A 23,298-nucleotide genomic window follows, 5' to 3' on the forward strand; every position below is an offset into this window, starting at 1 on the left:
GGTGTGCAAGGAGTGAATGTGCCCATAGCTGAATTATCTCCATAGTTTAGGGCCCCTCTGCAAGAAAGACAGCAAAGGGCTAGAGCAGGTCCAGAGAAGGGCAACAAAGCTTGTGAAGGGTCTGAAGAACAGGGCTGGTGAGGACCCAGATGAAGAAACTGAGGTAGTCCATCCTGGAGAAAAAGAGGCTGAGGAGAAACCTTCTGGCTCTCTGCAACTCCCTGAAAGGAGACTGGAGCCGGGTGGGGGTTGATGTCTTCTCCCAAAGAGCAAATGATTGGATAAGAGGAAATGGCCTGAAGATGCTCCAGGGGAGGTTTAAGTTGGATTTCCGAAGAAAATTCTTGACTGAAAGGGTTCTCAAGCACTGGAACAGGCTGCCAGGGGAGTTGGTTGAATCCTCGAACCTGGAGGGGTTTAAAAGCTGCAGAGGTGTGCTGCTGAGGGATGTGGGTTTTAGCACCAGGCTTGGCAGAGTCAGAGAATGGTTGGACTGGATGATCTGAAAGATAAGTTCAACAAAAGCACTTCTCTGCTTCTATACAGCCCTGTCATCTCATGGCCACGGTGGGACAGTGGTTTGGACTAGATTCTGGACCAGTGTCTGTGCCTCCCGTGGTTCTGTGCTACAAGAGGCAGGCTTCCCAGTTCTTTTCCCTGGGGAAAACCCAGCCTTTGAGCTTTTCCTTCTGATGGATGCTCTCATCCTCTTGTGTCTTTTCGTTAGACAAGGAAGAAGGAGGCACAAAGCTTTGTATGAGGTCATGGGGAAATATGGACCAGGAATTAAATATCCATTTCTTGAACCTTTCTGTCCTGGCCACAGCATTAACTTGGGGGTCACTGCAGTCAAGTGTTTTATTTCCCTACACTGAGCACTTCCACTCAGCTGTGCAAATTGTGTTTTTCTAGTGGCTGCCATTCCTTGGACTGTGGATTTGCATACCAGAGGTTGGGGCTGCATTGGGCCTGGCTCTTTGGAAGGTGGCTATGTGGCTCCTGTCACCTTCATGAAAGGGAAACGTGGCTGTTATCCAGTACTTGTTGAAGCAGTGGGCCTTTTTGTTTTGGTGGTGGTGGCTTTTCTGGAGGAGTGAAAGCACAGACGAGTCTCAGTGAACACAGCCAAGCTGTCCAGATCTGCTTTGTCACCTCTGCCTTTCCTTTGCAATCCCTCACCTGTGTCCCAGGGAAAGGAATCTCAAGAACCATCAGAAATAGTCACTGGAGATCAGTGTATCACAGAATGGCTTGGAAGGGATCTTAAAGATCATTTAGTTCTACCCCACTTGCTATGGGTAAGGACACCTCCTACTAGATCAGGTTGCCCTATCCAACCTGGATTGGAACACTTCCAGGCTTGGAGTCTCCACAGCTTCCCTGGGCAACCTGTTTCAGTGCCTCACCACCCTTGTGGGGAAGAATTTCTTCCTAATGTCTCATCTCAGCCCAGCTTCTCCCAGTTTGAAGACTTTATCCCTTATCATATTCCTCCTTGCCTTTGTAAAATGTCCCTCTCCAGCTCTCCTGGAGGCCCTTTCAAATACTGGAAGAGTGAATAGTGCCAAGGCTGAAGTCACAAGCAGAAGTGTGCTGCTTAAGGCTGAGCTGGCTGCATTTGCTTCTGCTGTGGAGAAGGCTGCTCAAGAAATCTGTGCAAACTTGGGAGGTCCTACAGATGAAGTTTGGTGAGTTTCATCCATGCCTGCTCAGAGGAGTTGGAAATATCAGGAGTGAAACAGCAAAAATCTTCAGGTGATGTTTTCCAAGAGCTGTGTGCTGTTACTTGAGGAGGAGAGGGGGAAAGAAGCAAGAGCAAACAGCGCTGCAGAACGAGCTTACCAGAGTTTTCCATCCAGACAGTTCTTCCAGCAGGATAACCAGTGACTGGCAGCACCCCCAGCAACGAACTCCATGGCAGAATTACACTGCCCAGGGCCCAGATTAGCTAATCAGGTTACGAATCAGCATGAGACCTCTGGGAAACCAATAGCTGGAGGCACTCGAAGATGCTCAAGACGGTTGAGTGAGGTAGCTCCGGCATGTCACTCCCTCGCAGCCACGCTGGGATGTGTGTGTGTGTGCTGAAGCCCCGACTCCTAAACTGGCCACAAAGATGCTTTTGTGAGCCATCTCCACTGGGAAGTTAATGAGAGCAGGAGTCAGATAGGCTCGGAGGCAGCTTCCTCTGCTGGCACCCGGGGGGCAGTCAGAGGACGGTATTGTGGCAGCGATGTCCCGGGGCTGAAGGCTGCGTCTCCACAGCGAACAGAAACTTGATTTTAGTGTAGGCAACACAGAGGATGGGAACCTTCCGTGACTCCAGCCCTACAGCACACAGCAGAGAGGGGACCCCAGAGGCCACCACAACCATCTGGGTCATGGAGGAGCCAACCCTTTTGTGGTGGTCGTCGAGTGTCTTCTGTATAGGGGCACATGCAGTACGTGCTGCCTAACAGCTCTGCTTCCATGACAAAAAGGGGAGGCTGTAGTCACCCAACCTCCTTTTGCCAGCCTAAAACAACTCCCTCAGATACTTCCCAGCTTCGAAAAAAACGCCTCCTATCATTTTAAATTCCAGGAAAGGTATCTCCCTGGGGAAGGGTCATGGCAGCTGCTTGCTCTTTCCTCTCATTGCAGAGGGCCACCTCCACACCCAGAGCCGCCTCCCTGCTCTTTCCTTTCTTGGAGTAGCAGCCTCTGCTCTTTCCAACAATGTCCCCCTTGCGATAAGTCCTTTCATGTCTCCCTTTCTCCCTGGAGTTGCACGACACTTTTGTTGGGGGGAGGTTGTTGTTATTGTTGTTTTACCCTTCCCCTTTGCTCCCGATTCCTTCCCCCCCCCCCCCCCCCCCCCCCTCATGCCCTCTGGATATTGTTTACTTGACAAAACATCAAATCCAAGCCCTGACCAAGCTCGTGGTCATTAAAAAAAAAAAACCCAACTACTCCCTGGCAGTTTTGGAGAAGGCTCCAATTTGGCTAATGACCTTCTGCCGTAAATATTCCCCCCGCAGTTTTAATTGGATATGGTGTTCTTCATTTCCTGCCCCTAGCAGCTGGCTGGTGCTGCTCCCTGTCGCTCCCTAGCCCTTCTACCGCACCCCAGAGGTGGCCACATTTCGGTAGCAGCGGTCCTAGGAAAAGCTCCTGTTGCAGGACCTAATCCCGAGCCTGCTGCGGTGGCAGTGAGTAAATCCAAGGGAAAGAAGCTGTCCCAGCTCCTGGAGCAGAGCCAGCAGCTGCCCATTTGCAAAAGGGCCGTGACAGGAGTGAGTTTGGCCCTGATGAAGGAAGGGAACGATGCAGCCCCAGGGAGCAGAGAGGCTGTGGAAGAGCAATCCTGTCCCCGCTACGTGTTCGGAAACCACGGCAAAGGCTCCCTCTCGTAATACCTTTCCTCAACAGCAAATGAATAATTCTTCTTCTTCTCTTAAGCCAAGGTTAGTCAGCATCCCTGGGAACAATGTGGCACTACTGCCTGTCCTTCCTTTGTTCCAAACTGTTGAAAAACAGCCTGGCTGCATTGTGGAAGGAGGGCAGATGGTTATCTCTGCTCCACGGCAAAATCTTTTGGCTATGTTCATGGTAGGAGGGCTGTTCTCCCCAGCCCAGCATCCTCCCTCCACAGGAGAGAGCCCAAAGAGATGTTAATGTTGAACAACGACAGAATGGAAAAGGAGGGTGAGACTTGGATGTGGAAGAGGAAAGATTTCTCTGAAGCCTGCGAGCAGCAAATAGGAACCAGTTGCTGAGGCGAAGTCATGTTTGGCAGGTCTTGGACTCCAAATGGTCACATCCCAGCTGAAGAAACTAATCAATGGATTCCTTCCATGCCTTCTGCGAACACTGAGCCATTGAGCAGCTCAGCTGGAGTTCAGAGCCAGGGCTTTCATGTTGCGGGCTCTGAAGTGAACACAAATTAAGGCGGCTGCTAGGATGGAATCGAGCTCCACGGAGAGATTCAGCTGCCCTGGGAGGAAATCTCTGTCCACAGGCTCTCTGTTCTTTTTCTCCACTTCAGGGGATTTTTGTCCCAGTGCTACTTTTGGAAGCATTACCAGTTTCCCCACACACAGTGACTGCCAGGCATTGCACAAGCGAAATGGAAGACGAGTTTGGGGGAGCACAGAGAGGAGGTGGGGATGTGAGGCAGGGGAGTGGAGAAGCTCAAAGCCCCATCGCAGCCATGCCACACCAAGCTCTGGCTTAGTGTCATCGGCTTGGCTGGATCAGAGCTGAGTGGGGTGCCAGGGGTGTGTGTCTCTTTCTTAATAAAACCCACACAAGCTGTGAGAAGGATCTTTATGAAAGTCTTTGTGCCAGTTCAGGAGAGAAGGAGCCCCATTACAGGTGCACTGGAGTCCAGCCAGCTCTTAAGACCATAAAGCTTGCAGGAGAGGCTGAGCCAAACACATCAGCCCACAGGAGCAAGGCTTAACTCATGGACACCACAGGGGCAGCCTGCTTCCTCTGGTGCTGTGTTTTAATCACACCAGGACCATCTCTCATCTCTAGTCATGAAAGTCTCCTCCTACATGGCATTTACTCCCCACCAGTACCCACTGAAGCAAGCTCCACATCACCATGCTCCTCTCCTGTTTCAGACTGGGGGCTGTGGTTTGCTGGGCTTGCTCTAGCAAGGTGATTTGTCAAGCACCATGGGTCACTTCAGTCCTGCTGGAACTGCAGGTGCTTTCAGATGGCTTCATGGCCACCACCAAAAGCTGACAGGCAGCTGCATGAACTGGTCCCTTCTGTGCCAGCACACACAGGCACAGACTCTCCCACTCATCTGGCTGAGGATCTCAGTCTGTCTGTGCACAAACTAACCCAGCAGTTTGCAAAGTGTAGGAAGGGAGAGTTTGTCAGGCTGCAATGACTGCATCAGGTTTCTTTTCCCAAGCCTGCTCCAAAAGGGATCATATGGAAAGGCAGCTGTTTGTCCTGAATCCCCTTGGATTTTCAACTGGAAATGTTCTGCTAAAACTCTCTCTCTGTAGTTTCTTCCTTCAGTCACTGCTGTCCCTCCTCATACGGGAAAGAGGGGAAAGAAAGCCCAAAGGTACAGCAGGTGCAAGCTCCTGTACAGGGAGAGGCAATGGGGCCAGATTCTTCTCAGTGGTGTCCAGTGGCAGGCCAAGAGGCAACAGGCACAAACTGGAACCCAGGAGGTTTCCCTTGAACTTAAGGAAAAACTTCTTTGTTGTGAGAGTGCTGGGGCAGGCTGCCCAGAAAGGTTGTAGAAGTCTCCTTCTCTGGAGAGATTCCAACCCCCCCTGGCCACTGTGATCACGGGCAAGCTGCTGTGGATGCTTCTGCTTTAGCAGGGGGGTTGGACTGAACGATCTCCAGAGGCTGCTTTCAACACCCACCATCCTGTAACAGGGATCAAGTTCTACCCTTACTGCTCTCCTCTTTGCACTTTCCAATTTCCAGCTTCATTCCTGTGCTAGGTTTCCAGCCAAAGAGTCACCACTTGATGTTTCAAACCTTTTGCCCAATCTGTAGCACAGCTCAAGGTTCACCAAATCACACCAGAATCACTGGAAGGAGGTTATATGTTGGTCACACAGCAAATCTACTGCTGCAGGAAGAGGTTGCCCATAACTGAGCTTGCAAGCAACCTGGAAACAGGACTGCCTGTGAGGCTGGGAATGTGCTTGTTAATCGGTGAGGTGTCTGAGAGATGAACTTCAAGTTGGAGCTAACTGTCTGCTGGGCTTTGCTAGATCTCAGGCTTCCTGCTGGCTGTGTCTTGAGCTATCTGCCTGGGTAAAAGCTGGCTGCTCCTGTGAGCCAGAATTAGGCTCTTGATTTCTGGCCCCGGTACCTCATAGCTTCTTTCACTTACACAAACTTTCCTTCTATTAATATGCCTCAGGCGACTGAGAAATGCACCACTGAAGAAGCTAGAAATAATCCTGAGCTGTTAGTTTTGCATCTGCAGCTCATCTGTCTGTGTGTTTGGTGGTTTGTGAGCAGGTCCCTGCTTCATCTTCTGGGTTAGCAGGTAGCCTGGAGCTCCTGACTCCTGTAGCTGCCCTCTCCCCAACCCCACTACAACCAAGATGTTCATTTGAACTCGTCTTGCTTGAGAGCAGCCAAGCCCCTGCCAGCGTTTTGGAGTCTGTTAAGACTTTCAGAGTGAGAGAACCACAAGAGCTGGTTGCTAATGACTTCTGTTGTGTTTTTTCTTTAACACTTGTACCGGTAAATTGACATCTGTGACTCATAACCTCCCTCCTGCGCTGCCGTTTGTGGTCTGAAGTCAGTGCTACCTAGCTACAATAGAACATCTTTCACGTGAAAACCGATATTCTTCTGTTAACTTCATGCCACGCTGCTGTGATTCTCACCTTGCATCTCTAAGAAGCTTTTTGCACAGGCAGTTCCCCGTCAGTTTTGGCTTCTCCCCTGTAGAAGCATCACCCATCACCACAGGACTGAGTGTACTGGTGCACAGATGCTCTGCCCTTGGGATGGGCTTGCAGGTGGGAGAGGATCCCAGTGCTGGCAGTGTGAGTGTGAAGAGGTCATGCGAGTGTGCAGGGCTGTGATGTGAGTGTGAAAAGCTCACGTCTGGATATGTTCCTTGGCGATTTACTCTGTGATGCTTCTCTAGCAGAGAGACTGGACTAGATATCACAAGAAGTCCCTACCCACCCCTACCATTCTGTGTGTCCAGACAGGCAGGGTGAAGGCAACTGGTTGGTTTCAAGAATCACTGCTTTTCAGCAGGCCACAAAGGCTCAGGGCTGCCTGCAGCCAGCAGTATTTTCATGTGCTACACTTGCAAGTCTCTTCTCCCTTCACCTTTTCAGGCTTCGATGCAAGCAGAGACTGTGGCAGAGGTGCAGCAGCACCCAACTTTCTGCTGGATGTGCTGAGCCCTGTTTCCATCACCCTGCATCTCTCAGCACTCTGTATCACCTATGAGCCTGCATTCCCCAGCACCTTGTATCCCCAATCACTCCATAACTCTCCCCACCCTGCATCATCCATCACTCTTCATCCTTCTTCATAGAATTGTTTAGGTTAGAGAAAACTTTTAAGATCATCAAGTCTAACCATTATTTAACTTTAGTAAGGCTGGTGCTAAACCACATCTCTCAGCATCACACTTCTGCATCTTCTAAACACGTGGGGATTCAACCTCCCTGGAGACCCTGTTCCAAGTTTCTAAACCTTTCTAGATGCACCTTGAGGCCATTTTCTCCTGTCCTGTCACTTGTTCCTTAAGAGAAAAGACCAACTCCCATCTGGCTCCAACCTCCTTTCAGGAAGTTGTAGGGAGCAAGAAGGTCTCGCCTCAGTCTCCTTTTCTCCAGGCTGCACACCCCCAGTTCCCTCAGCTGCTCCTCACAACACTTGTTCTCCAGACCCTTCACCAGCTTTGTTTCCCTTCTCTGCACCCAGAGTGGTTTGTCCTTCTTGCACCTCAACGACCTTCTTGGAGTGAGAAGACCCAAAACCAAACCCAGTATTCGAGGTGCAGCCTAGACAGTGCCCAGTACAGGGGAACAATCCCTGCCCCTGGTCGTGCTGGTCACGCCATTGCTGGTCCAAGCCGAGATGCTGTTAGCTTTCTTGGCCAGCTAGGCACACGCTGGCATCACCCCGCATCCCTCATGCCCCACGGAGACACTTTCCTCCTCCTCCCGCTCCCCCGCCCCGGGCGAGCTCCAGCTCCTCTCCCCGAGGCGCCGGGTGCCGAGGCCGCCCCCGGGGGCGGGAGCAGGGGCTGGCGAGCCCCTCCCCGCTGCTTGTCACCGCTCGGGGCCGGCCCAGCCCAGCCCGGGCCGGAGCGAAGCGAAGTGAGGGGGGGTAAAGACGGGGCGAGGCGGAGCGGAGCGACTGCTGCGAGGGAGCGCGGAAGGGGCGGCGGAGGAGCGGAGCAGGAGCGGGAGAGAGAGGAAAGAGGGAGCGCGGGAGGAAGGAAGGAGGAAGAGGAGAAGGAGGAAGGAAGGGAGGCAGGCAGGCGCCCGGGCGCCCAGCTCCGCGCACGGCGGGGCTCAGCAGCAGCCACCGCCGCTGCTTCCCCTTCCTCCCGGTTCGGTTTGACGCCCCCGAGGCGCTGCCCCAGCCATGAAGGCGGCGGTGGATCTGACCATAATCAAGACGGAGAAGGTGGACATCGAGCTCTTCCCATCGCCCGGTGAGCCCTCCCCTCTGCCTGTGTTCCCCCAGCCCCTCGTCTGGAAGCTCTCTGCATCCCTTCTCCCTCTTTTTTTCCCAGCGAGGGTGGTGAGGGGGGAAGATCTGCTCGGCGAGGGGGTTATTTGGGGAGGGGAAGGGACCACGAACTGCAATCGCCAAGTTGCAGCTGAGCGGCACCGCCCGGGCTCCCCCCAAGGACTCTACCGCCCGGCTCAGCTCTGATTCTGCTCCGGCTCTGCCCCGGCTCTGTCCCGGCTCTGCCTCTCAGCACAGCCTGGGGAAAGTCGAACACGCTTCCCGAGACGTTTAAAGACTTTCAGGTTCCCTTTCCCCCTTCTCTTCAAAAACAACCCGCAGTCCCTCCAGCCTCCTTTTCTCAGCCTGGTCGGGATTTAGGCAGACACCTCCGGCTGGCAGACGGGAGGGATGCGCTCCGATAGGGTTTTTTTCACCAGCTTCCCGAGTCACCCTCTCCTTTCCCAGCGGGACAGCCAGTCCTGCAAAAGCTCCTTCTCTGGGATGTACGTCCTCACATCCCTCGCTGATGTGGTCCAAGCACTCCTGTTTTTTTGAGGAGGCAAAACTCCAGCGGTGCCTTCTTTAAATTGACCACGTTTAAAGCAGGAAAACCCTCTGCTTTGATTATTTTTTTCCTGTCGTCCCCCCTCAAACACCACCACCACCTTCCCCCCCCCCCCCCCCCCCCCCCCCCCCCTTTTCTTTTTGGAGCTGGAGAAAAGGGTGGAGAAAGGTCGCAGGAGGCATCAGGGAAGGCAGCAACATGTTACTGAAACCAGGCGCAGGGGAGTGGGGGTGTTGTAGTGGTAAGTTTAGCTGCTGCTGGCTGTGATTAAGGTTAGGAGTTTGAGCCTTTTAGAGCTGTTCTGCGTCTGCTGAGCCTTGGATGCTCAATATGATTTCTGCCTTCCTCAGCTGAGGTAGAGGATGGGGCTCAGAGAGCCTTCAGGGAGAAAAAACTTCTCTTTTTGGGGTGCAGTGGAAGGTGAAATGAGTCTCTTGCGTCATCTTTCCTTGCCATAAATCCCGCTACATACAAATGTATTTTGTGTAGCAAAGAAGACCAGATTAAGGACAAACTCAAGTGTTTCTTTGACAGTTAGCAAAGGAAAGCCCAAAAGAGTGTTCAGCACCTGCCGGGCAGTGAGATCTCAGGCTGCATGTGGGGAATGAACTGACAGCTGACTGGGGTGGTGCAGGGCTTGGCTCTCAGACTTTGAAGAGGTGCTTGTGGAGAAACAGCTTGTCCGCAGGGAGCTCCAGAAGGTCGGATCTGCAACTCTTGGGCTACCTGGTGCCTGCTGTATAGAGAGAGGTCTTGGTCACTGGTAGCAATTTTGGCGTTCTGTGTCTCTGACGGCAAGTCTGAACCTGGCTTTTGGGAGTGTGTTTAGAAAGCCAGGCTTCAAAATGCAGTAAGGCCACTGAGGATGATTTTTCCAAAGCACAGGATTAAGTGAGAGATTGTGGTGGAGCTGAGGACCTCTTCGTGCCTATTTCCTAAAGCTTCGATTGAAAGAACACTTAACAGACTCATTCCTGTGCATCAAGTTGTGACTCTCTCACTAGGAGAAGAAAATGCGATGCAAAGATGCAAAGAAGCTCCTGGTCCACTGGGGCAGGGTTGGGAGGATCTGGGAATCTTCCTGGTTGGGAAAGACCTTTGAGATCATAGAGTCCAACCATTCTCAAGCTCTGCCAAGTCTGGTTCTAAACCATGTCCCTCTGCACTGCCACCAAACCCCCTGACCTTTGGGTTGTGATGCTTGTTTTACACTTGAGACCAAAGTACCAGTTTAAATTTACACCTCTCCTAGCAGGGCTGAGAGAATGCTGCAGAAGCAGCTGTGCTGTTGAGGTGTTCGAGCCCAGATTCAATATAACTGAGGAGGACTTGGTGTTTGGTGTCTGCCTTCAGCTCATATTCTTCTCACCCTGAAAGCTCTTTTTGCAGCTTGGGTCAGCGAGCAGTTCTGTGAGTTGACCTAGAGCTGAAACTTTGGCAGGAAGAGGGCTGAAAAACAAACCAAAAAGGTAAAAAAGAGCTGACTCTCTGTCGGCTTCGGTCGCTTCTGTTTTGGTGGCTGCTCTAACGCTGTGAGCCAGAAAGGTCAGCGTTGTCAATTAGCTGGCTTAACCTCATTTCCCCTCCAACTTTTTAGGGAATGCTGAAGTTGGATTGATGTGGAGACAAGGAGCATGGATGCTGCTAGTTGTTGGGACTTGCGTAGGGGACACAACTCCTGCCTGTTTTGGGCTGCACCTGAGGATTTAACTCCTCTTGGGTGGCTCATTCAGTCCTTGGTCTTAAATCTGCCACCAAATTGTCCTTCTTTTCCAAGTGGACAATTTGAAGGAGTTCCAGCTCCTGGTTCCTTCACATACCAGCAAGCAGCAAAGCAGTTTTGCCTCGGGGTATCCATAGGGTTAACTGTGTGCCAGGAGAGTCGTTGCGGGCAGAGGTTTTCAATTGTGCAAGATGTTTAATGTGCCAGGTGCTTGATGCCCCATAAAGCTGCTGAGATACATCAGCCAAACATCCCCTGAAAGAAAACCCTGCTCCAAGCCCACCACGTGCGGGCAGCCTCCACTGCTGAAAGTTAGATGGGATTTGTGCTGTGTCCAAGGGTTTAAAAATAACCTGAGAGGGCTGGGATGTTGCACAAAGCTTCCAAAGCCAAGTTCTTCCCCCCACACACACTGTGCTGTGGCCAGCAAGATTGTGTGAGTGAGATGAGTAGGGCAGGAGCCCAAAATCCACGGTGGTGGGTTTCTCCTTTCATATGCAAGAGCGTGGGTTTTCATCATAAGGATCTGACAGAGGTGGTAACATCACTTTTGACTGCAGAGATACAACTGCACTTAGTTCACTGGGTTGTTTTCAGAGAATAAAACCCCTAAAGCATGCAAAACTCAACCCTAGAAGGAACTTCACCCTGCCACTGGTGAACGCTACCTTCCACTAATCACTTTGTTCCCTCCTGCTCTGTGCAAAGCTCTATTTGCTCTCTCTGCTCTAGAGTTAAAGCAGCTCCTCAGCCTTTGCTGGAAGCTGCCAGTGCAGAATTGTGACTGAAGTACCAAGAGATAATGTCTTGCTAGTGAAGCTGCTGTCTCGATGCCCCCGAGGTGACCCACAACCCCTGAGGCAACCTACAAAGTACTGTGGAAGGGCTGTCGTGGCAGGTGATCTTGTTTGGCATCCCAACTGAGGGATCATGTTTGGCATCCCATCCTCCTGCATCCACTCCTCTTGCTTCTTCTTTCTGGAGGTGTTTTATGGGGTGGGGTGGTGCATTTCTTCCCGCCTGACATGAAAAGAGGAATTGATCTGTTCATGCTGGCTGCGGAAGGACTCTGCACGTTCCTCTCATCTTCCCATGCGTACCCTAAGGACAGCTGGGAGACAAACGCCTTGTTTCCAGTGGCCTGTGCGTAGGTGGCATCCCTGGGGTGAATTTTTATCTTGGAAAGAGCTTTTCCCTCTGGTTTGAGGTTTGGGACAACTTTGGGTCAGGACTGAAAGCTGTGGTTGCTGCAGGGAAGTGGCCAGCTTCTGCGTGGTGTGTAATGGGATGTAGGACCCACCTGTGTCATGCTGCTTCCCCTTCCAGTAGCCAGGTCAATCTTTGTGTCCTTTGCTTTTACTTTCAGTGCAGGCACGTAAGGGAGGTTGCATTTGAAACAAATCTTCCACCACTCTGCCTTGCTGCTGGGAAATGGCAAAGTGCTTCATAAGTCTGAGTGCATCTCTGTCTTATGGTCTTGGGATGTGATCCTTCATCCTTTCCTCTCTCTTGCCCAGGAGAAGGGCAAGTTTCCAGCTCTGAGTGTGTCTTTATTGTGGTCCTAGCATTAGATCCATCATCATTCCCTCTATTTTGTCAGCGTGGAGTAAGTTTTCAGCTCTGGATGCATCTCCTCTTACTGACAAGATCCTTCTTTATTTCTTGCCTAGGAAAAGCAAGTTTCTAGCTCTGAAAGCTATTATGGTCTTAGGATGAGATCCTTCATCCTTCCTTCTACCTTGTCTAGGGAGGACAAATTTGCTACCACACCTCTGCTCCCAGGTCTTTATACATGTGCACAGAACATGATCACAATCAGCCCTTTCAAGGAGACTCAATTTGCTGAGATGACTGGGTGGCACACAGGGACTTGGAACATCTCTTCCAGAAAGAAAGGTTTGATCCCGTGTTATCCTTTGACAGCTGTCCAGGCTGTGTCAGCTGCTGTGTGACTCAGTTTCCCCCGTGCTATTAAGAGATGGGTCTTTCTGGTGGCTTACACGGTCAAGTTTTCATGTGTAGGATGAAACTCAGCAGCAGAACACAAGCATTTCCCTCTCTGCTTCCATTCCTTTCTCTCCATCAGTTGTCCCTGTCCTCACACACTAAATGCTGGAGCTTTTGCCTGGAAGCTTGGCGAAAGGGAACAAGGCGAAGTGATTTCAGGGATGCAGGGAATTGCATCCAGCATTTTTCTGACCGCTTCTGCAGTAGCAGCGAAGGTGGGAGCTGGGCTTTGGCTGTGGATTGCTCGGAGTGGCCATGAATCATCAGCCAGCCAGGGCGAGACTCTAATAAATGGAGAGCTTGGGGCTCTCCTCTGGTGTTTTCCATGCTGATTGCCTGTGGAGGAGGTGCGAATTCGAACTGAAAAAGAGCAATTATCTTTCTATGCACTCACAAAATGCCCATTACTGTGGTATCCAGCTAGGATGGGGGGAAGGAGAGCTTCCCAGGAGGGAGGGGACTGCCTGCAGCCTGCAACCAGCTCCAGCTTTTTCAGATGTCAGCTTCTGTCTACTCAAGGCACAAAGCTGTGAAAAGAGGTGGGAAGAGAGTGCAAGTCCAGAGACCGTTCCTGCAGGGATCCCCCAGTAAAGCGCATCCCTGACTACATTGAACGTGGGTACAGGGAGTAAGATTTCCAGGAAAGAGCATCAGAGCCCCATTCCTTCCACTCTTTTTTTCCATCTTGAAGTCCCCAGAGCATGTAACAACTGTGTCATTACAGCGTTTGTTACACCAAGGGGCCGCTAATTTGCCATGTAATTACAGCCTGCTCGGAGAGACCTTATAAAACGAAGGGATCACACAGATTCATGCTGGAATGCTGTGCTTGAGGTTTCCAAAGGAAGCTGATGAGCGCATTGTATCCCATCCTGCTCTCCCAAACCCATGGTGGATTGAAGGCAGGCAGGCAGCAAGCAGCCAGGACCATGCAAGCTCTCGCAACGGGTCAGTGGGACGCTGAGTTCTACCAGGAGAGCCAACTTTTGGGGTATGCTGCTGTGAAAAAGCAGCATCCTCCTGAATGGATCCTGCCCCGTGGCTGAGCTGGGATCTCCGGGAGCAGCAGGGATGGGGGTTAGGTTGTCCTGTGGTTAGATCTTGGGATGATAGTTTGATGCTGGAGGCAAAATGGAAGGCGGTTTGGTGTTTAGGTGGTAGCGGATATGTCTCAGGCACTCGAGGAGGAGGCAGGTGTGAGTTTAAAACTTGATTCAGGTTTGTAAACTTGGCACTTCTGTCACCCCCAAAGGGCTGTTTTCAGTTGTGCCCCTGATAGCAGCTGGGAGTTTGGGGAAGAAAGGACCAAATCCAGGTGGATTCATCCCAGACAAGGAAAGAGTGAGCAAATTGCATGCTTTAAGAGAGCAAGTGTCATTGCTGTCCCTGGGATGGATCCAAAGGATGGAGCTGCTGGCATCTTCCAGGCTTACAGATGTTCCTCAGGCAAAGAGGAAAATCCCATCATTGCTTAGTGGGATGATGCCAGGGGACTGACTGAAGGAGGAGATGACTTACCTTGGGCATTACAATGCGCCTGCAGCTAGGGAGTGACTGTTGCTCGGTGAGGCTGGGGATCCCCACAGAGACTGGGATCTTCCCGATGGCTGCAAGATTCTTCCTCCATAGGTCAAAACCTGACTCCTCAGGTTCACTTTTTTTTTTGGCTGCGAGTTCTGGACCGGTTTGCATCTTGTCCAAACCAGCACAGCTCCACCAAATGCCGTGCTCCAGCATCACTGCAGAAGCCAGGGGCACGAATCTGTAGCTGACAGAAACTCCACAGCTGTCTCGCAGCCAAAAAAAGGGTCTGCACCCCTCTTTTTTTAACCCACTACATAGTTCTACATCTCAGCCCTTTTGTTCCTTTTCCGTGACTAAGCTGCTGGCTGCCTGTGTTGGTTTTCTTTTTTTCCCCCTTCATTGTGTAGTTTATAATCTTCCAACTAGATACAGAAAAAAAATGTTGTTTGCAGCGCTGGCCAAGAAGGCTCCGGTTTCACTGGCACGGGGCCATGCTTACATCTCCAGTCAAAATACTGCTGGTTAAACAATAAATATTTATTGATTCTCCTACAAGCTCCTACATTTTTCCCAGGTGCTTTGGAATTCGAGGGGGTGGGAAGGGATTGCACTTAAACCCTGGCACAAAATTATGAGATGGCTCCAGAGATAGCTGCGGCTCTGGAAGTGGTCTCTGATGGGAAGGTGACCCTTGGAAAGTTGGGTTCAGTCCTGCTGTATGGCTCAACTTATAGATCCTGCTGTTTTCAGGCTGTCTGTCCCAGTTGGGAAGATCTGGGCCTCTTTGGTTGTGACGAGTGAGAATGTGCACATCTGTAAGTTGCTCTTCCTGCCTGAAGATCTCCTTGGAGGGATTCTCTTTCCCAGGGGATAAATAGTTTCATAGAGTCTCTTTGGTTGAAAGAGACCTTTAAGATCATCCAGTGCAACCATTCTCTAACTCTACCAAGGCTGGTGCTAAGCCACATCCCTCAGCACCACATCTCTGCACGTTTTAAAGCCCCCCAGGGATATTCAGTCACTTCCCTGAGGAGCTTCCTCCTATGTTTGAGAACCCTTTCAGTGAGGAAGTTTCTTCTAATGTCCAACCTAAACCTCTCCTGGTGCAACTTTATTTCAGATCCAGAGAGAGGTGGATGACTCCCCTCACCCCCCTAAATCAGGGTGGTTTTAGTCTGTAATTTGGTTAAAAGCCTCAGCCTTGGTATCTAGGTTGTAGGATCTGAAAGTGTGTAACATGAACAGGCTGCAAATGCCTGCGTGCAAAGCCAAGCCTGAGCTCCTGCAAGGCTGCGGGTGCTTAGATGAAGCTCTGGGTTCTTGCACTCAAAAGTGCTCACAGCTATTCTGTCCCCTTCTCCAGGGTGGTGGGTGGCTGAAAGTAACTTTGAGCTTATTTAGCCCTGCATGGGGTGGTGACAGGCCCAGAGCTCTGCCCCTTCTGACCTGCGAGGTGAAACTACCCGTTGGTGTTCTTCTTTGGCATTCACCTGGCAAAAGTCAGACCTGCTTTACTCTGCTGGCCTGTGAGCAGCATCACACCACTGGGGCAGTATCTGTATGTGCAGGACGTGGCAGATGAGCTATTTTTCTTGCTGATGATGCAGAATTTTTTTGGCATGCTATTTTATACTTGGCTCCCTCCACCCAGTGACCTGCTCTGTGTGCTGGTACCAGTTGGATGTTGTGCCAGTGCTGTGCATCAGTTCAGCCCCAGGTCTGGTCCCTGCAGCCAGTCAGCCACTGGGTAAATACAACCCACCCAAAGAATATGACAGCTGCAAAGGAAGAAATAGCAGCTTGCTTTCCCACAGAAGAAAATCCCCTCCTTTCTGTGGCTCCCTCTGGTTTGGGATTGGGAGTTGAAGATCAGAGGTCACTGAGCCCTCAGCTATTTGCCAGCCCCACTTGTGGATTGGGATGTGCAAAGTCGCAGGGCTCTGTCTGGCTCTGAGCTGGGGGAGCTGTAATTCTAATTCCTATCCCATCATCTCACAGCTGGTGCTGGGCACAGCAGCAATCATCCCCTGCTCCAGCAATCCCTTGCTTTCCAACTTTTTCCTCTTGTTGAAGCTTTCCTACAAAACCAGAAGAGGCTGAGACCTTGTCCCAGGTTAGGGTGGATACCTCCCCTGGTAGAATAAACTCATCACAACATGGATTTTTTGGAAAGTCAGGGAAAAATGAAATTGTATTTCTTATAGCCTAAATATCACAGTATAAGGAGAATAAACTACTAGAGAAATGTAACAACATTAGCATCTCAGGTGGCTGGAGCTGAAAGCCCAACGTTATACAGGCTACAACAAGCATCTGGTGGGGCTGAGCTGTGTCATCTCCTTGTGCCCTGGCACCCTGGATTGGTTTCATAGCATTCACAGAATGGTTTGGCTTGGAAGGGACCTTCAAGATCGTCTAGTTCCAACCTTTCTGCCACTGGACCAGGTTGCTCAAGCCCCCATCCAATGGGGGATGCCTGGCAGGGGACACCCATGACATTGCTGGGCAGGGGGAAATTGCTCTCTTGTAGCACGTGGCTGTGACTCTGTGTGTAGGAAGCCTTCCCAGTTGAAGACCACCACGTCTTTTTGGGGTGGCTGTGGAGCTTCAGGCTGGCTGCTAAACCTTGGGAGCTTGTTAATGACCGACCAAAAAGCCTTTTCTTAGAGGGAGGGGATTTTAAATTGGCTCCACATGGATTATGGAGGTTGTCGCACTTTCCCGGAGGGTGATGGCGTGAGCAGGAATGTGGGTTTGATGAAAGAAGCCAGACACTGAGTCAAAAGCAGAGCAGCTCTCCCCTCCCTGTGCCCCCTCTCTCCTTCCCCCCCCCAGCCCATTTCAAATATTTGATGTGATTCCAAGGCATTCTTCAGATGGCTGGTGTGGAGAGCAGGAGAAGCCAGCCACTGGGACTTGGCTTTTAGTTAAAATGCAGCACACTTTGGGGGACTCTGACCCCAGAAGATGTTGAGTAAAGGCTTGACAAGACCTGAGTTTGGAGGAAACTGAGGCACAGTGCAGCAGGAACATGGGAGCATCCCTAGCTGTCTTCAGGAGTCCCTCTACTTGCAGTGTTTAGGTCTTCTCTGATCTACATGAAGCCACTCTCCACCTTTCTGGCTCCTCTACAGCACCAGGCAGGCCAAGACCCATCTGCTTCTTGGCATTTCCAGTTTGGGTGGACTGGGTGAGTCTGAGTTGGGCTGGGAGCAAGATTTTTTGGAGAGCAGAGAAACAGTTGAGCCCTGTGTTGCTCTAGGATCCAAGCATCTTGCACAGCAGGATGAGAGTTGCATGTCCTTGTGGTGGCTGGAATCCTGGGCCGGGGTTTCAGCGGGGATGCTGTCTCTCCTATCATGTCCTGGATGAAACAGCTGACTAAGGAGAGCTGCCACTGCTCTTGCACTTGCAGCCTGTAGACCCTAAAAACTGGAGCTGGAAGTTGGGAAGCACTTGGGGCTTTGTTTTCTCTTGTGTTTCCCCCCCCACCCATCATCACCACTTATCCCAGTTATCAAAATGTGGTTTTTTTGACCCACATGAAAGTTACTTTATTGATAGGTGTTTGTGCACAACCACTTCATTCTGGTCAGTGTTCTGGTCAGCTGCAAAGGGCTTGAGTTATTTTGGGTGTTTTTTTTCCCCTTTACCTTTTAGTTTTGACAAGCTGTTTACTGAAACCTCAGCCAGAAGAAGCAGCTTGCAAAAGCTGAGTCCTCCTGGCTTTTTCCACTGGCAAATTGAAAAAAGATGGAGTGGAACACGTGAAATTTGGGTCTTTGAGGGTTTTTTCCTTCATGTTTTTTTTTTTACACATTATTGTTAGAAGCAGCTTGGGAAGGCACTGCCAAGTGCTTTCTCTTTTAAAACACTCAAGGCATCTTACCCAACCGCTCCATGAGGTCAGCACACACAATTCCTCCTCATTTACAGCCAGAAATGGGGAAAAACTTCTTTATCCAACCCCCAGCGTCAGCCACAGGCAGGAAGATGAGCCCAGAGGTCAACAGTAGCGTCATGGCTCCCCATCCTGTCTCCTCACCTCATGGTATTCCCTGGATCCATCCCTTGGAAGGGATGAGAGGGCATTTAGGCTGGACGTCGGAGGGCTGTGCCTGGCGCTGGGAAGCTCGGTGCCATGGCGGCACTGGGAGCTTTGCAGCACCAGCAGTGGGGTTTCGGAGCTGGCACGGTAGCCATGGCAGAGTGGTTAGTCACTGGGGCTGCTTTCCATCCCTCTAAGAGGCTCCAGATTTGAAACTGGCTTCTAAAGCTTGCAACTTGAAAGGCCCCAGCTGGGCGCCTGCTTTGCCTTGGAGCTGGATGACTCTTGTGCCTTTCCTGCTTTCGAGCTCTGAGCAGCCATATGGATCTTACAGAATGACCTTGGCTGCCCGTTGGACCCACCTGACATCAGCAGGGTGAGGAGGAAAGAGGGCTTGGCAGGGAGCAGACCAACCCTCTGGTGGTTTGGCATCTCCAAGCTCTGATCAGGAGCTGCCTCTTCCTTGGCATCTCTAGGGTTTTGCTGGCAACTCATCCAAGCACTCACTGAAAGTTGGAGTCGTAGAATGGTTTTGGTTGGAGAAGACCTTTCAGGTCATCAAGTTCAGAGACTCATAGAATCAACCAGGTTGGAAGAGACCTCCAAGATCATCCAGCCCTGTCCAATCAACTAGACCATGGCACTAAGTGCCTCATCCAAACTTCAACCATTCTCTAACTCCACCAAGGCTGATGCTAAGCTGTGTCCCTCAGCACCACATCTCTCCAACTTTTAAATGCCTCCAGGCATGGGGATTCAACTGGGGAGCCTGTTCTAGTGTTTGAGAACCCTTTCAGTGAAGAAGTTCCTTCTAATATCCAACCTAAACCTCTCCTGGTGCAATGCAAGGCCATTTCCTCTTGTCTTATCACTTGCTCCTGGGCAGAAGGGACCAACCTCACTTGGGTCCAACCTCATTTCAGGGAGTTGTAGAGAGTGAGGTCTCTCCTCAGCCTCCTTGTCTGCAGACTAAGCACCCCCAGTTCCCTCAGCTGCTCCTCACCAGCCCTGTCCTCCAGATCTTTCCCCAGCTTGGTTGCCCTTCTCTAGATGTGTTCCAGCCCCAAAATGTCCTTCTCTGAGTGAGAGGCCCAAAACTGAGCACTGTGCTCAAGGTGTGGCCTCACCAGTGCTGAGTACAGGGGAACCATCCCTGCCCTGGTCCTGCTGGCCACACCATTGCTAATCCAAGGCAGGATGCTGCTGGCTATCTTGGCCACCTGGATGCACTGCTGGCTCCTATTCAGATGGCTGTTGATCAACACCCCTGTGACCTAAAAATAGTTTAAAATCAATAACAATAAAGGGAAGAAGCAGAGGGAGGGGGAAAAGCCTGAGAGAGGAGCAAAGCTGGGAGGATGGTTTGCCTTTAAAGAGCCGAGGGCCAGCGTGTGTGTAACTGCGCTGCTTAAGCCGATGACTAACTGCAAAGCGGCAGCGAAGCTGCTTGCCAAGCTGGGCTGTGTCTCGAGAGGAAGGCTCAGGAGTCATCGGATCCCCTCCCTCCTTTCATCTTGCCCCTCTGCATCCCTCCTCCCAGCCAGCACACCGCTCCCCGTGGCAATTTATTTACTCATCTGGAGGGCACAGCCCCGGCGGTCTCTTGACTCAGCAATCCAGGGCCGCTGGGAGCCGCGGGAGCAAATTCCAGGCAAGAAATAATCTCATGACTTGTCTCGGAAAAGATTGCTCCTAAAGATTCCCCTTACGGTCACGGAGCCTTCCCTGCCCGGCCCCTCCAGCACAGCCCTGACGAGGATCCCGATTTCCCAACCTCGGGATGCTGGGGCAGGCAGCCAAGGGAGCCTCAGGGGGCTCGTTTGAACCTTTTATTCCCCTTGCAAAAAGAGAGGTGGATTTGGAGCTGGTGCCTGTCACCCACCCTGGAGTCCAGTCCCTGGTTTGCCAGGGCAGGGAGCTGGCTTAGGGTTGTGGCGATTTTGGGGGCATTCTTTGTTTTTCTTCTCTTACTTCTCAGGGAGGGGTTTAAACCCTTCCTTCATCCCCAGGAACTTCCATTCTTCCATCAGGGCTTTTCCTCAGGCACTGGCAGTACCCTCAGCTGCACCCTGGATACCTTGTGAGTGCCATTTGTGGGGTTTGGACTCTTGGCTTCTTTCCATCCCACACATGTCCCTGGCCTTTTTCCCCCACCTTCTCCTCACCCAGGGTCACTTGAGTCCCCATCCCCTTTTGAAGGCACTTTGGGAGGTCTGGTCCCACACCTAGTGCCTTCCCATGGGTGTTGTGGGTGGGATTAGACCAGGCTGGCATAGGAGGATCTTTGCAGACCTGCAGCCTTGAGGGAGGAAAGCTGGCCCTGTGGGTGGGCAGAGCTGCTGAGCTGCCCATCCTGTTAGCTGCACAACTGGGATGCAGGCTCAGGAGCACACAGCTCCTGGGGTTGTAACTGCAGGGACCCAGGTCTCTGTGGGCATTCTGCCTTCCTGAAGGGTTCTTGTCCACCATGGTGGCTTTGCTGCCTTTTGAAATGAAGATGCCTGAGGAGAGGAATCTCCCACTCCCCATCTAGTTAAGATTTCACCCCAGCCCTAAAGCAACTCCCAGCAAGGGCAGCAGTGGGGTTTGCACCCCTAAGCCACCCATCCAGGGCCCTGCTGAAGCTCCTCTAAGCTTATTACACTCCGTGGAGGATTCTCAGAGTTCCTGGCAAGGGCTCCCAGCTCCTGAGTCTCCAAATGACACCCCCTCCACCCCCATCCTCCATTTATGTCTCCTCCTAATAGCCTCTTGGCCTGAGCAGCCGAATTCAATCAGCCCTTTCACCATCTGCTCCCAGGCACTTCTGCCGGGGAAGGCTCGGGGCCAGGCAGGCTGTAATTCCTTAATAGCTTCCGGATGCTGCGCGGGGTGGATGCGAGGGCTGCGAGTGTCTCAGCCTCTCTTCCCACCCCCTCCAGCCTTCGCTGAGCTTTCCAAGCTCGAGCTTCCTCTGGACAAATCTGAGCACCTCCAGCCTCTCCAATTTATCCCTGCCCACCCTTCACTCTCCCATCTCTCCAGGCTGAGGCCAATAGGTGACATAATCCCTGTCCTGGACAGCCCTTGGCTCTGGGGTGGGGATGACTGAAGCTGATGGGGCAGCCTAATTCATCTTTGGCTGCCTTCCTCAGCTCACTCCCACCTTCTTCATCTTCCCAGGGCTTTGTTTGGCCCAATCTGTGCACTTGTCCCTTCTCTAGTGGGAAGTTGGAGCTGGAAAAGAAGATCTTCCCGGGGTTGTTTGGGAAAACTCTCGCTCTTGTGAATGGGGATGCTTGAATGGTGTGGCCCAGAAGGAGCAAAACCCAGCAGCTCTGGTGAAGGAGGTGTAATCTCAGGGCTCTTCATCTGCCTGAAGTGTTTGGGAAAATCCTTTTGTTCTTTGCCTTCCTTTCCTTGTCTGTAGGATAATCATTCCTGGGATGCTGTGAAATGAAATTGGTTTGGCATTGGTGTTTCTGAGTCACTTGGGCTGGTGTTGGCTGGAGAGTTTTAGTTCCCAGGCTTCTCTCAGCACCCTTCCTGGCCTCCATCACTGGAGGAGCTGAGCAGCTTGGTCCACTTTCAGGAAACAGGGAGGTGAAACAGTGTCTGGATGATAGGTAACATGAATTTATCCCTTGTCCTCTGGGCCCCAAGGAGGGAACAGGTGTGAAGATAACCCTCACTTGCCTTGTCTCAGTGATGCCTTCACTTGCATGGCTTTCATCCCAGCCAGAAGAACTGCTCCAAGCAGATGGGGCTGGCTCAGGCAGCACAGCAAAGAGAGCAGATCCTTTGCTGCTAGCATCTATAGCTGACTTTCTCCCCTCCTGTTAAACAAATGCAGAATGGTTTTGCTTAGAAAAGACCTTTAAGAACACCAAGTCTAACTATTATCTACCACTACCTGAACCATGCTGCTGAGAGATGCAGCTGGTGTTGGGAAGACACTTAGAGCATGCAGTAAATATCCTGAGCTCCTTTTGGTTTTGATTTCAGCTGCTGAGGGTTGTTGTGTGCATTTTGGGAGATGCAGCAAGGGAGGAAGCATACCTTAGACAGGAGGGGTCAAGGTACTTGTAAGTGCAGGTCCTCAAGGCAGTGAATCCAACCATGCCAAGAGGTGAATCTGTATCTAGCACAGGAGAATTGGAGCTGTGTGGATCATTACGCTGCTTGCCGTCCCTTGGCAGCAGCCAGCAGAGCTGACTGTTTGCTGCAAACAGTTATAAATCATTTTCTTGATTACAGTGATTGATTATCCCTGCTCTGATATTATTTAGTCAGAGCAAACAGGGCTGAGATTTACCAGCCGCGCTCTGACCTCCCAACCCTCATCTGCTTGCAAAAAAACCCTGTGCAATTATTTGTTTGATTTTGAATAAATAGCCTAATCTCTCCTCTTCTCCTCTGCTGGCTGCAAAGACAACTGGAAAGCTTGGCCTGATAAGGGAGGGCAGAGCTGGAATCCTCCTGTGTGCTGGCAACTCTTTGGGCAGAAAGGGATTTCAGCAGACTGGAAGCTCTTCCATGTGAGGAAAGGCTGAGAGAGCTGCGTTTGTTCAGCCTTGAGAAGAGAAGGCTTAGGGAAGACCTTATTGCCATGGACCAGCATATGACACAAGAGTGATCACCAGGAGGATGGAGGCTCCCTTCTTAAAGGAGTCACAGGGAAAAGACTAGGGGTGATGTGGATTGCTGTCTACAGCTACCTGAAGGGAGGCTGTAGCTGGGTGGGGTTTGGCTCTTCTGCCAGGCAAGCAGCAACAGAACTAGGGGACACAGCCTTAAGCTGTGCCATAGAAGGTCTAGGCTGGATGTTAGGAGGAAGTTGTTGGCAGAGAGAGTGATTGGCATTGGAATGGGCTGCCCAGGGAGGTGGTGGAGTCACCATCCCTGGAGGTGTTCAAGACAGGACTAGACGGGGCACTTAGTGCCATGGTCTGATTGATTGGCCAGGGCTGGGTGCTAGGTTGGACTGGCTGAGCTTGGAGGTCTCTAACCTTGATTCTATGGTTCTATGAAGTTATTGCTGGGGAGATTCCCACTGGATTTCAGAAGACCATTTTTACCTATGGGAACAGTTGTACACTGGAATCATCTCCCAAGGGATGCAGTGGAGTCCCCTCTATTGCACAGTTTTGGGACTCAGCTTGCCAGGCTGCTGGGCCAGATCATTGCAACACTTCTGTTACCTAGAAAGGTTGGAACAGGTGATCCTTGGGATCCCTTCCAACCTGGCATTCTGTGATTCTGTGCATGAAGTGG

The 23,298-nt window shown here is 51.5% G+C and overlaps 1 protein-coding gene across 3 annotated transcripts in view; it reads left to right on the forward strand.

Annotated features, from left to right (window-relative positions):
- Positions 1-23,298, forward strand: part of ETS1 (ETS proto-oncogene 1, transcription factor) — an 86,769-nt gene that overhangs the window by 23,057 nt on the left and 40,414 nt on the right. The window contains exon 1 of one of the 3 annotated variants that reach the window (XM_064173194.1): positions 7,863-8,158. The exons of the other annotated variants lie outside the window; for them this stretch is intronic. Coding sequence (XP_064029264.1) covers positions 8,089-8,158 — 70 coding nt within the window. The 5' untranslated portion in view covers positions 7,863-8,088. Of the gene's footprint in view, positions 1-7,862; positions 8,159-23,298 lie in introns of those variants that run through there. 3 annotated transcript variants of the gene reach the window in all.

The sequence above is a fragment of the Pogoniulus pusillus genome, chromosome 38, assembly GCF_015220805.1.
Source record: "Pogoniulus pusillus isolate bPogPus1 chromosome 38, bPogPus1.pri, whole genome shotgun sequence".
NCBI classification, from domain to species: Eukaryota; Metazoa; Chordata; class Aves; order Piciformes; family Lybiidae; genus Pogoniulus; species Pogoniulus pusillus.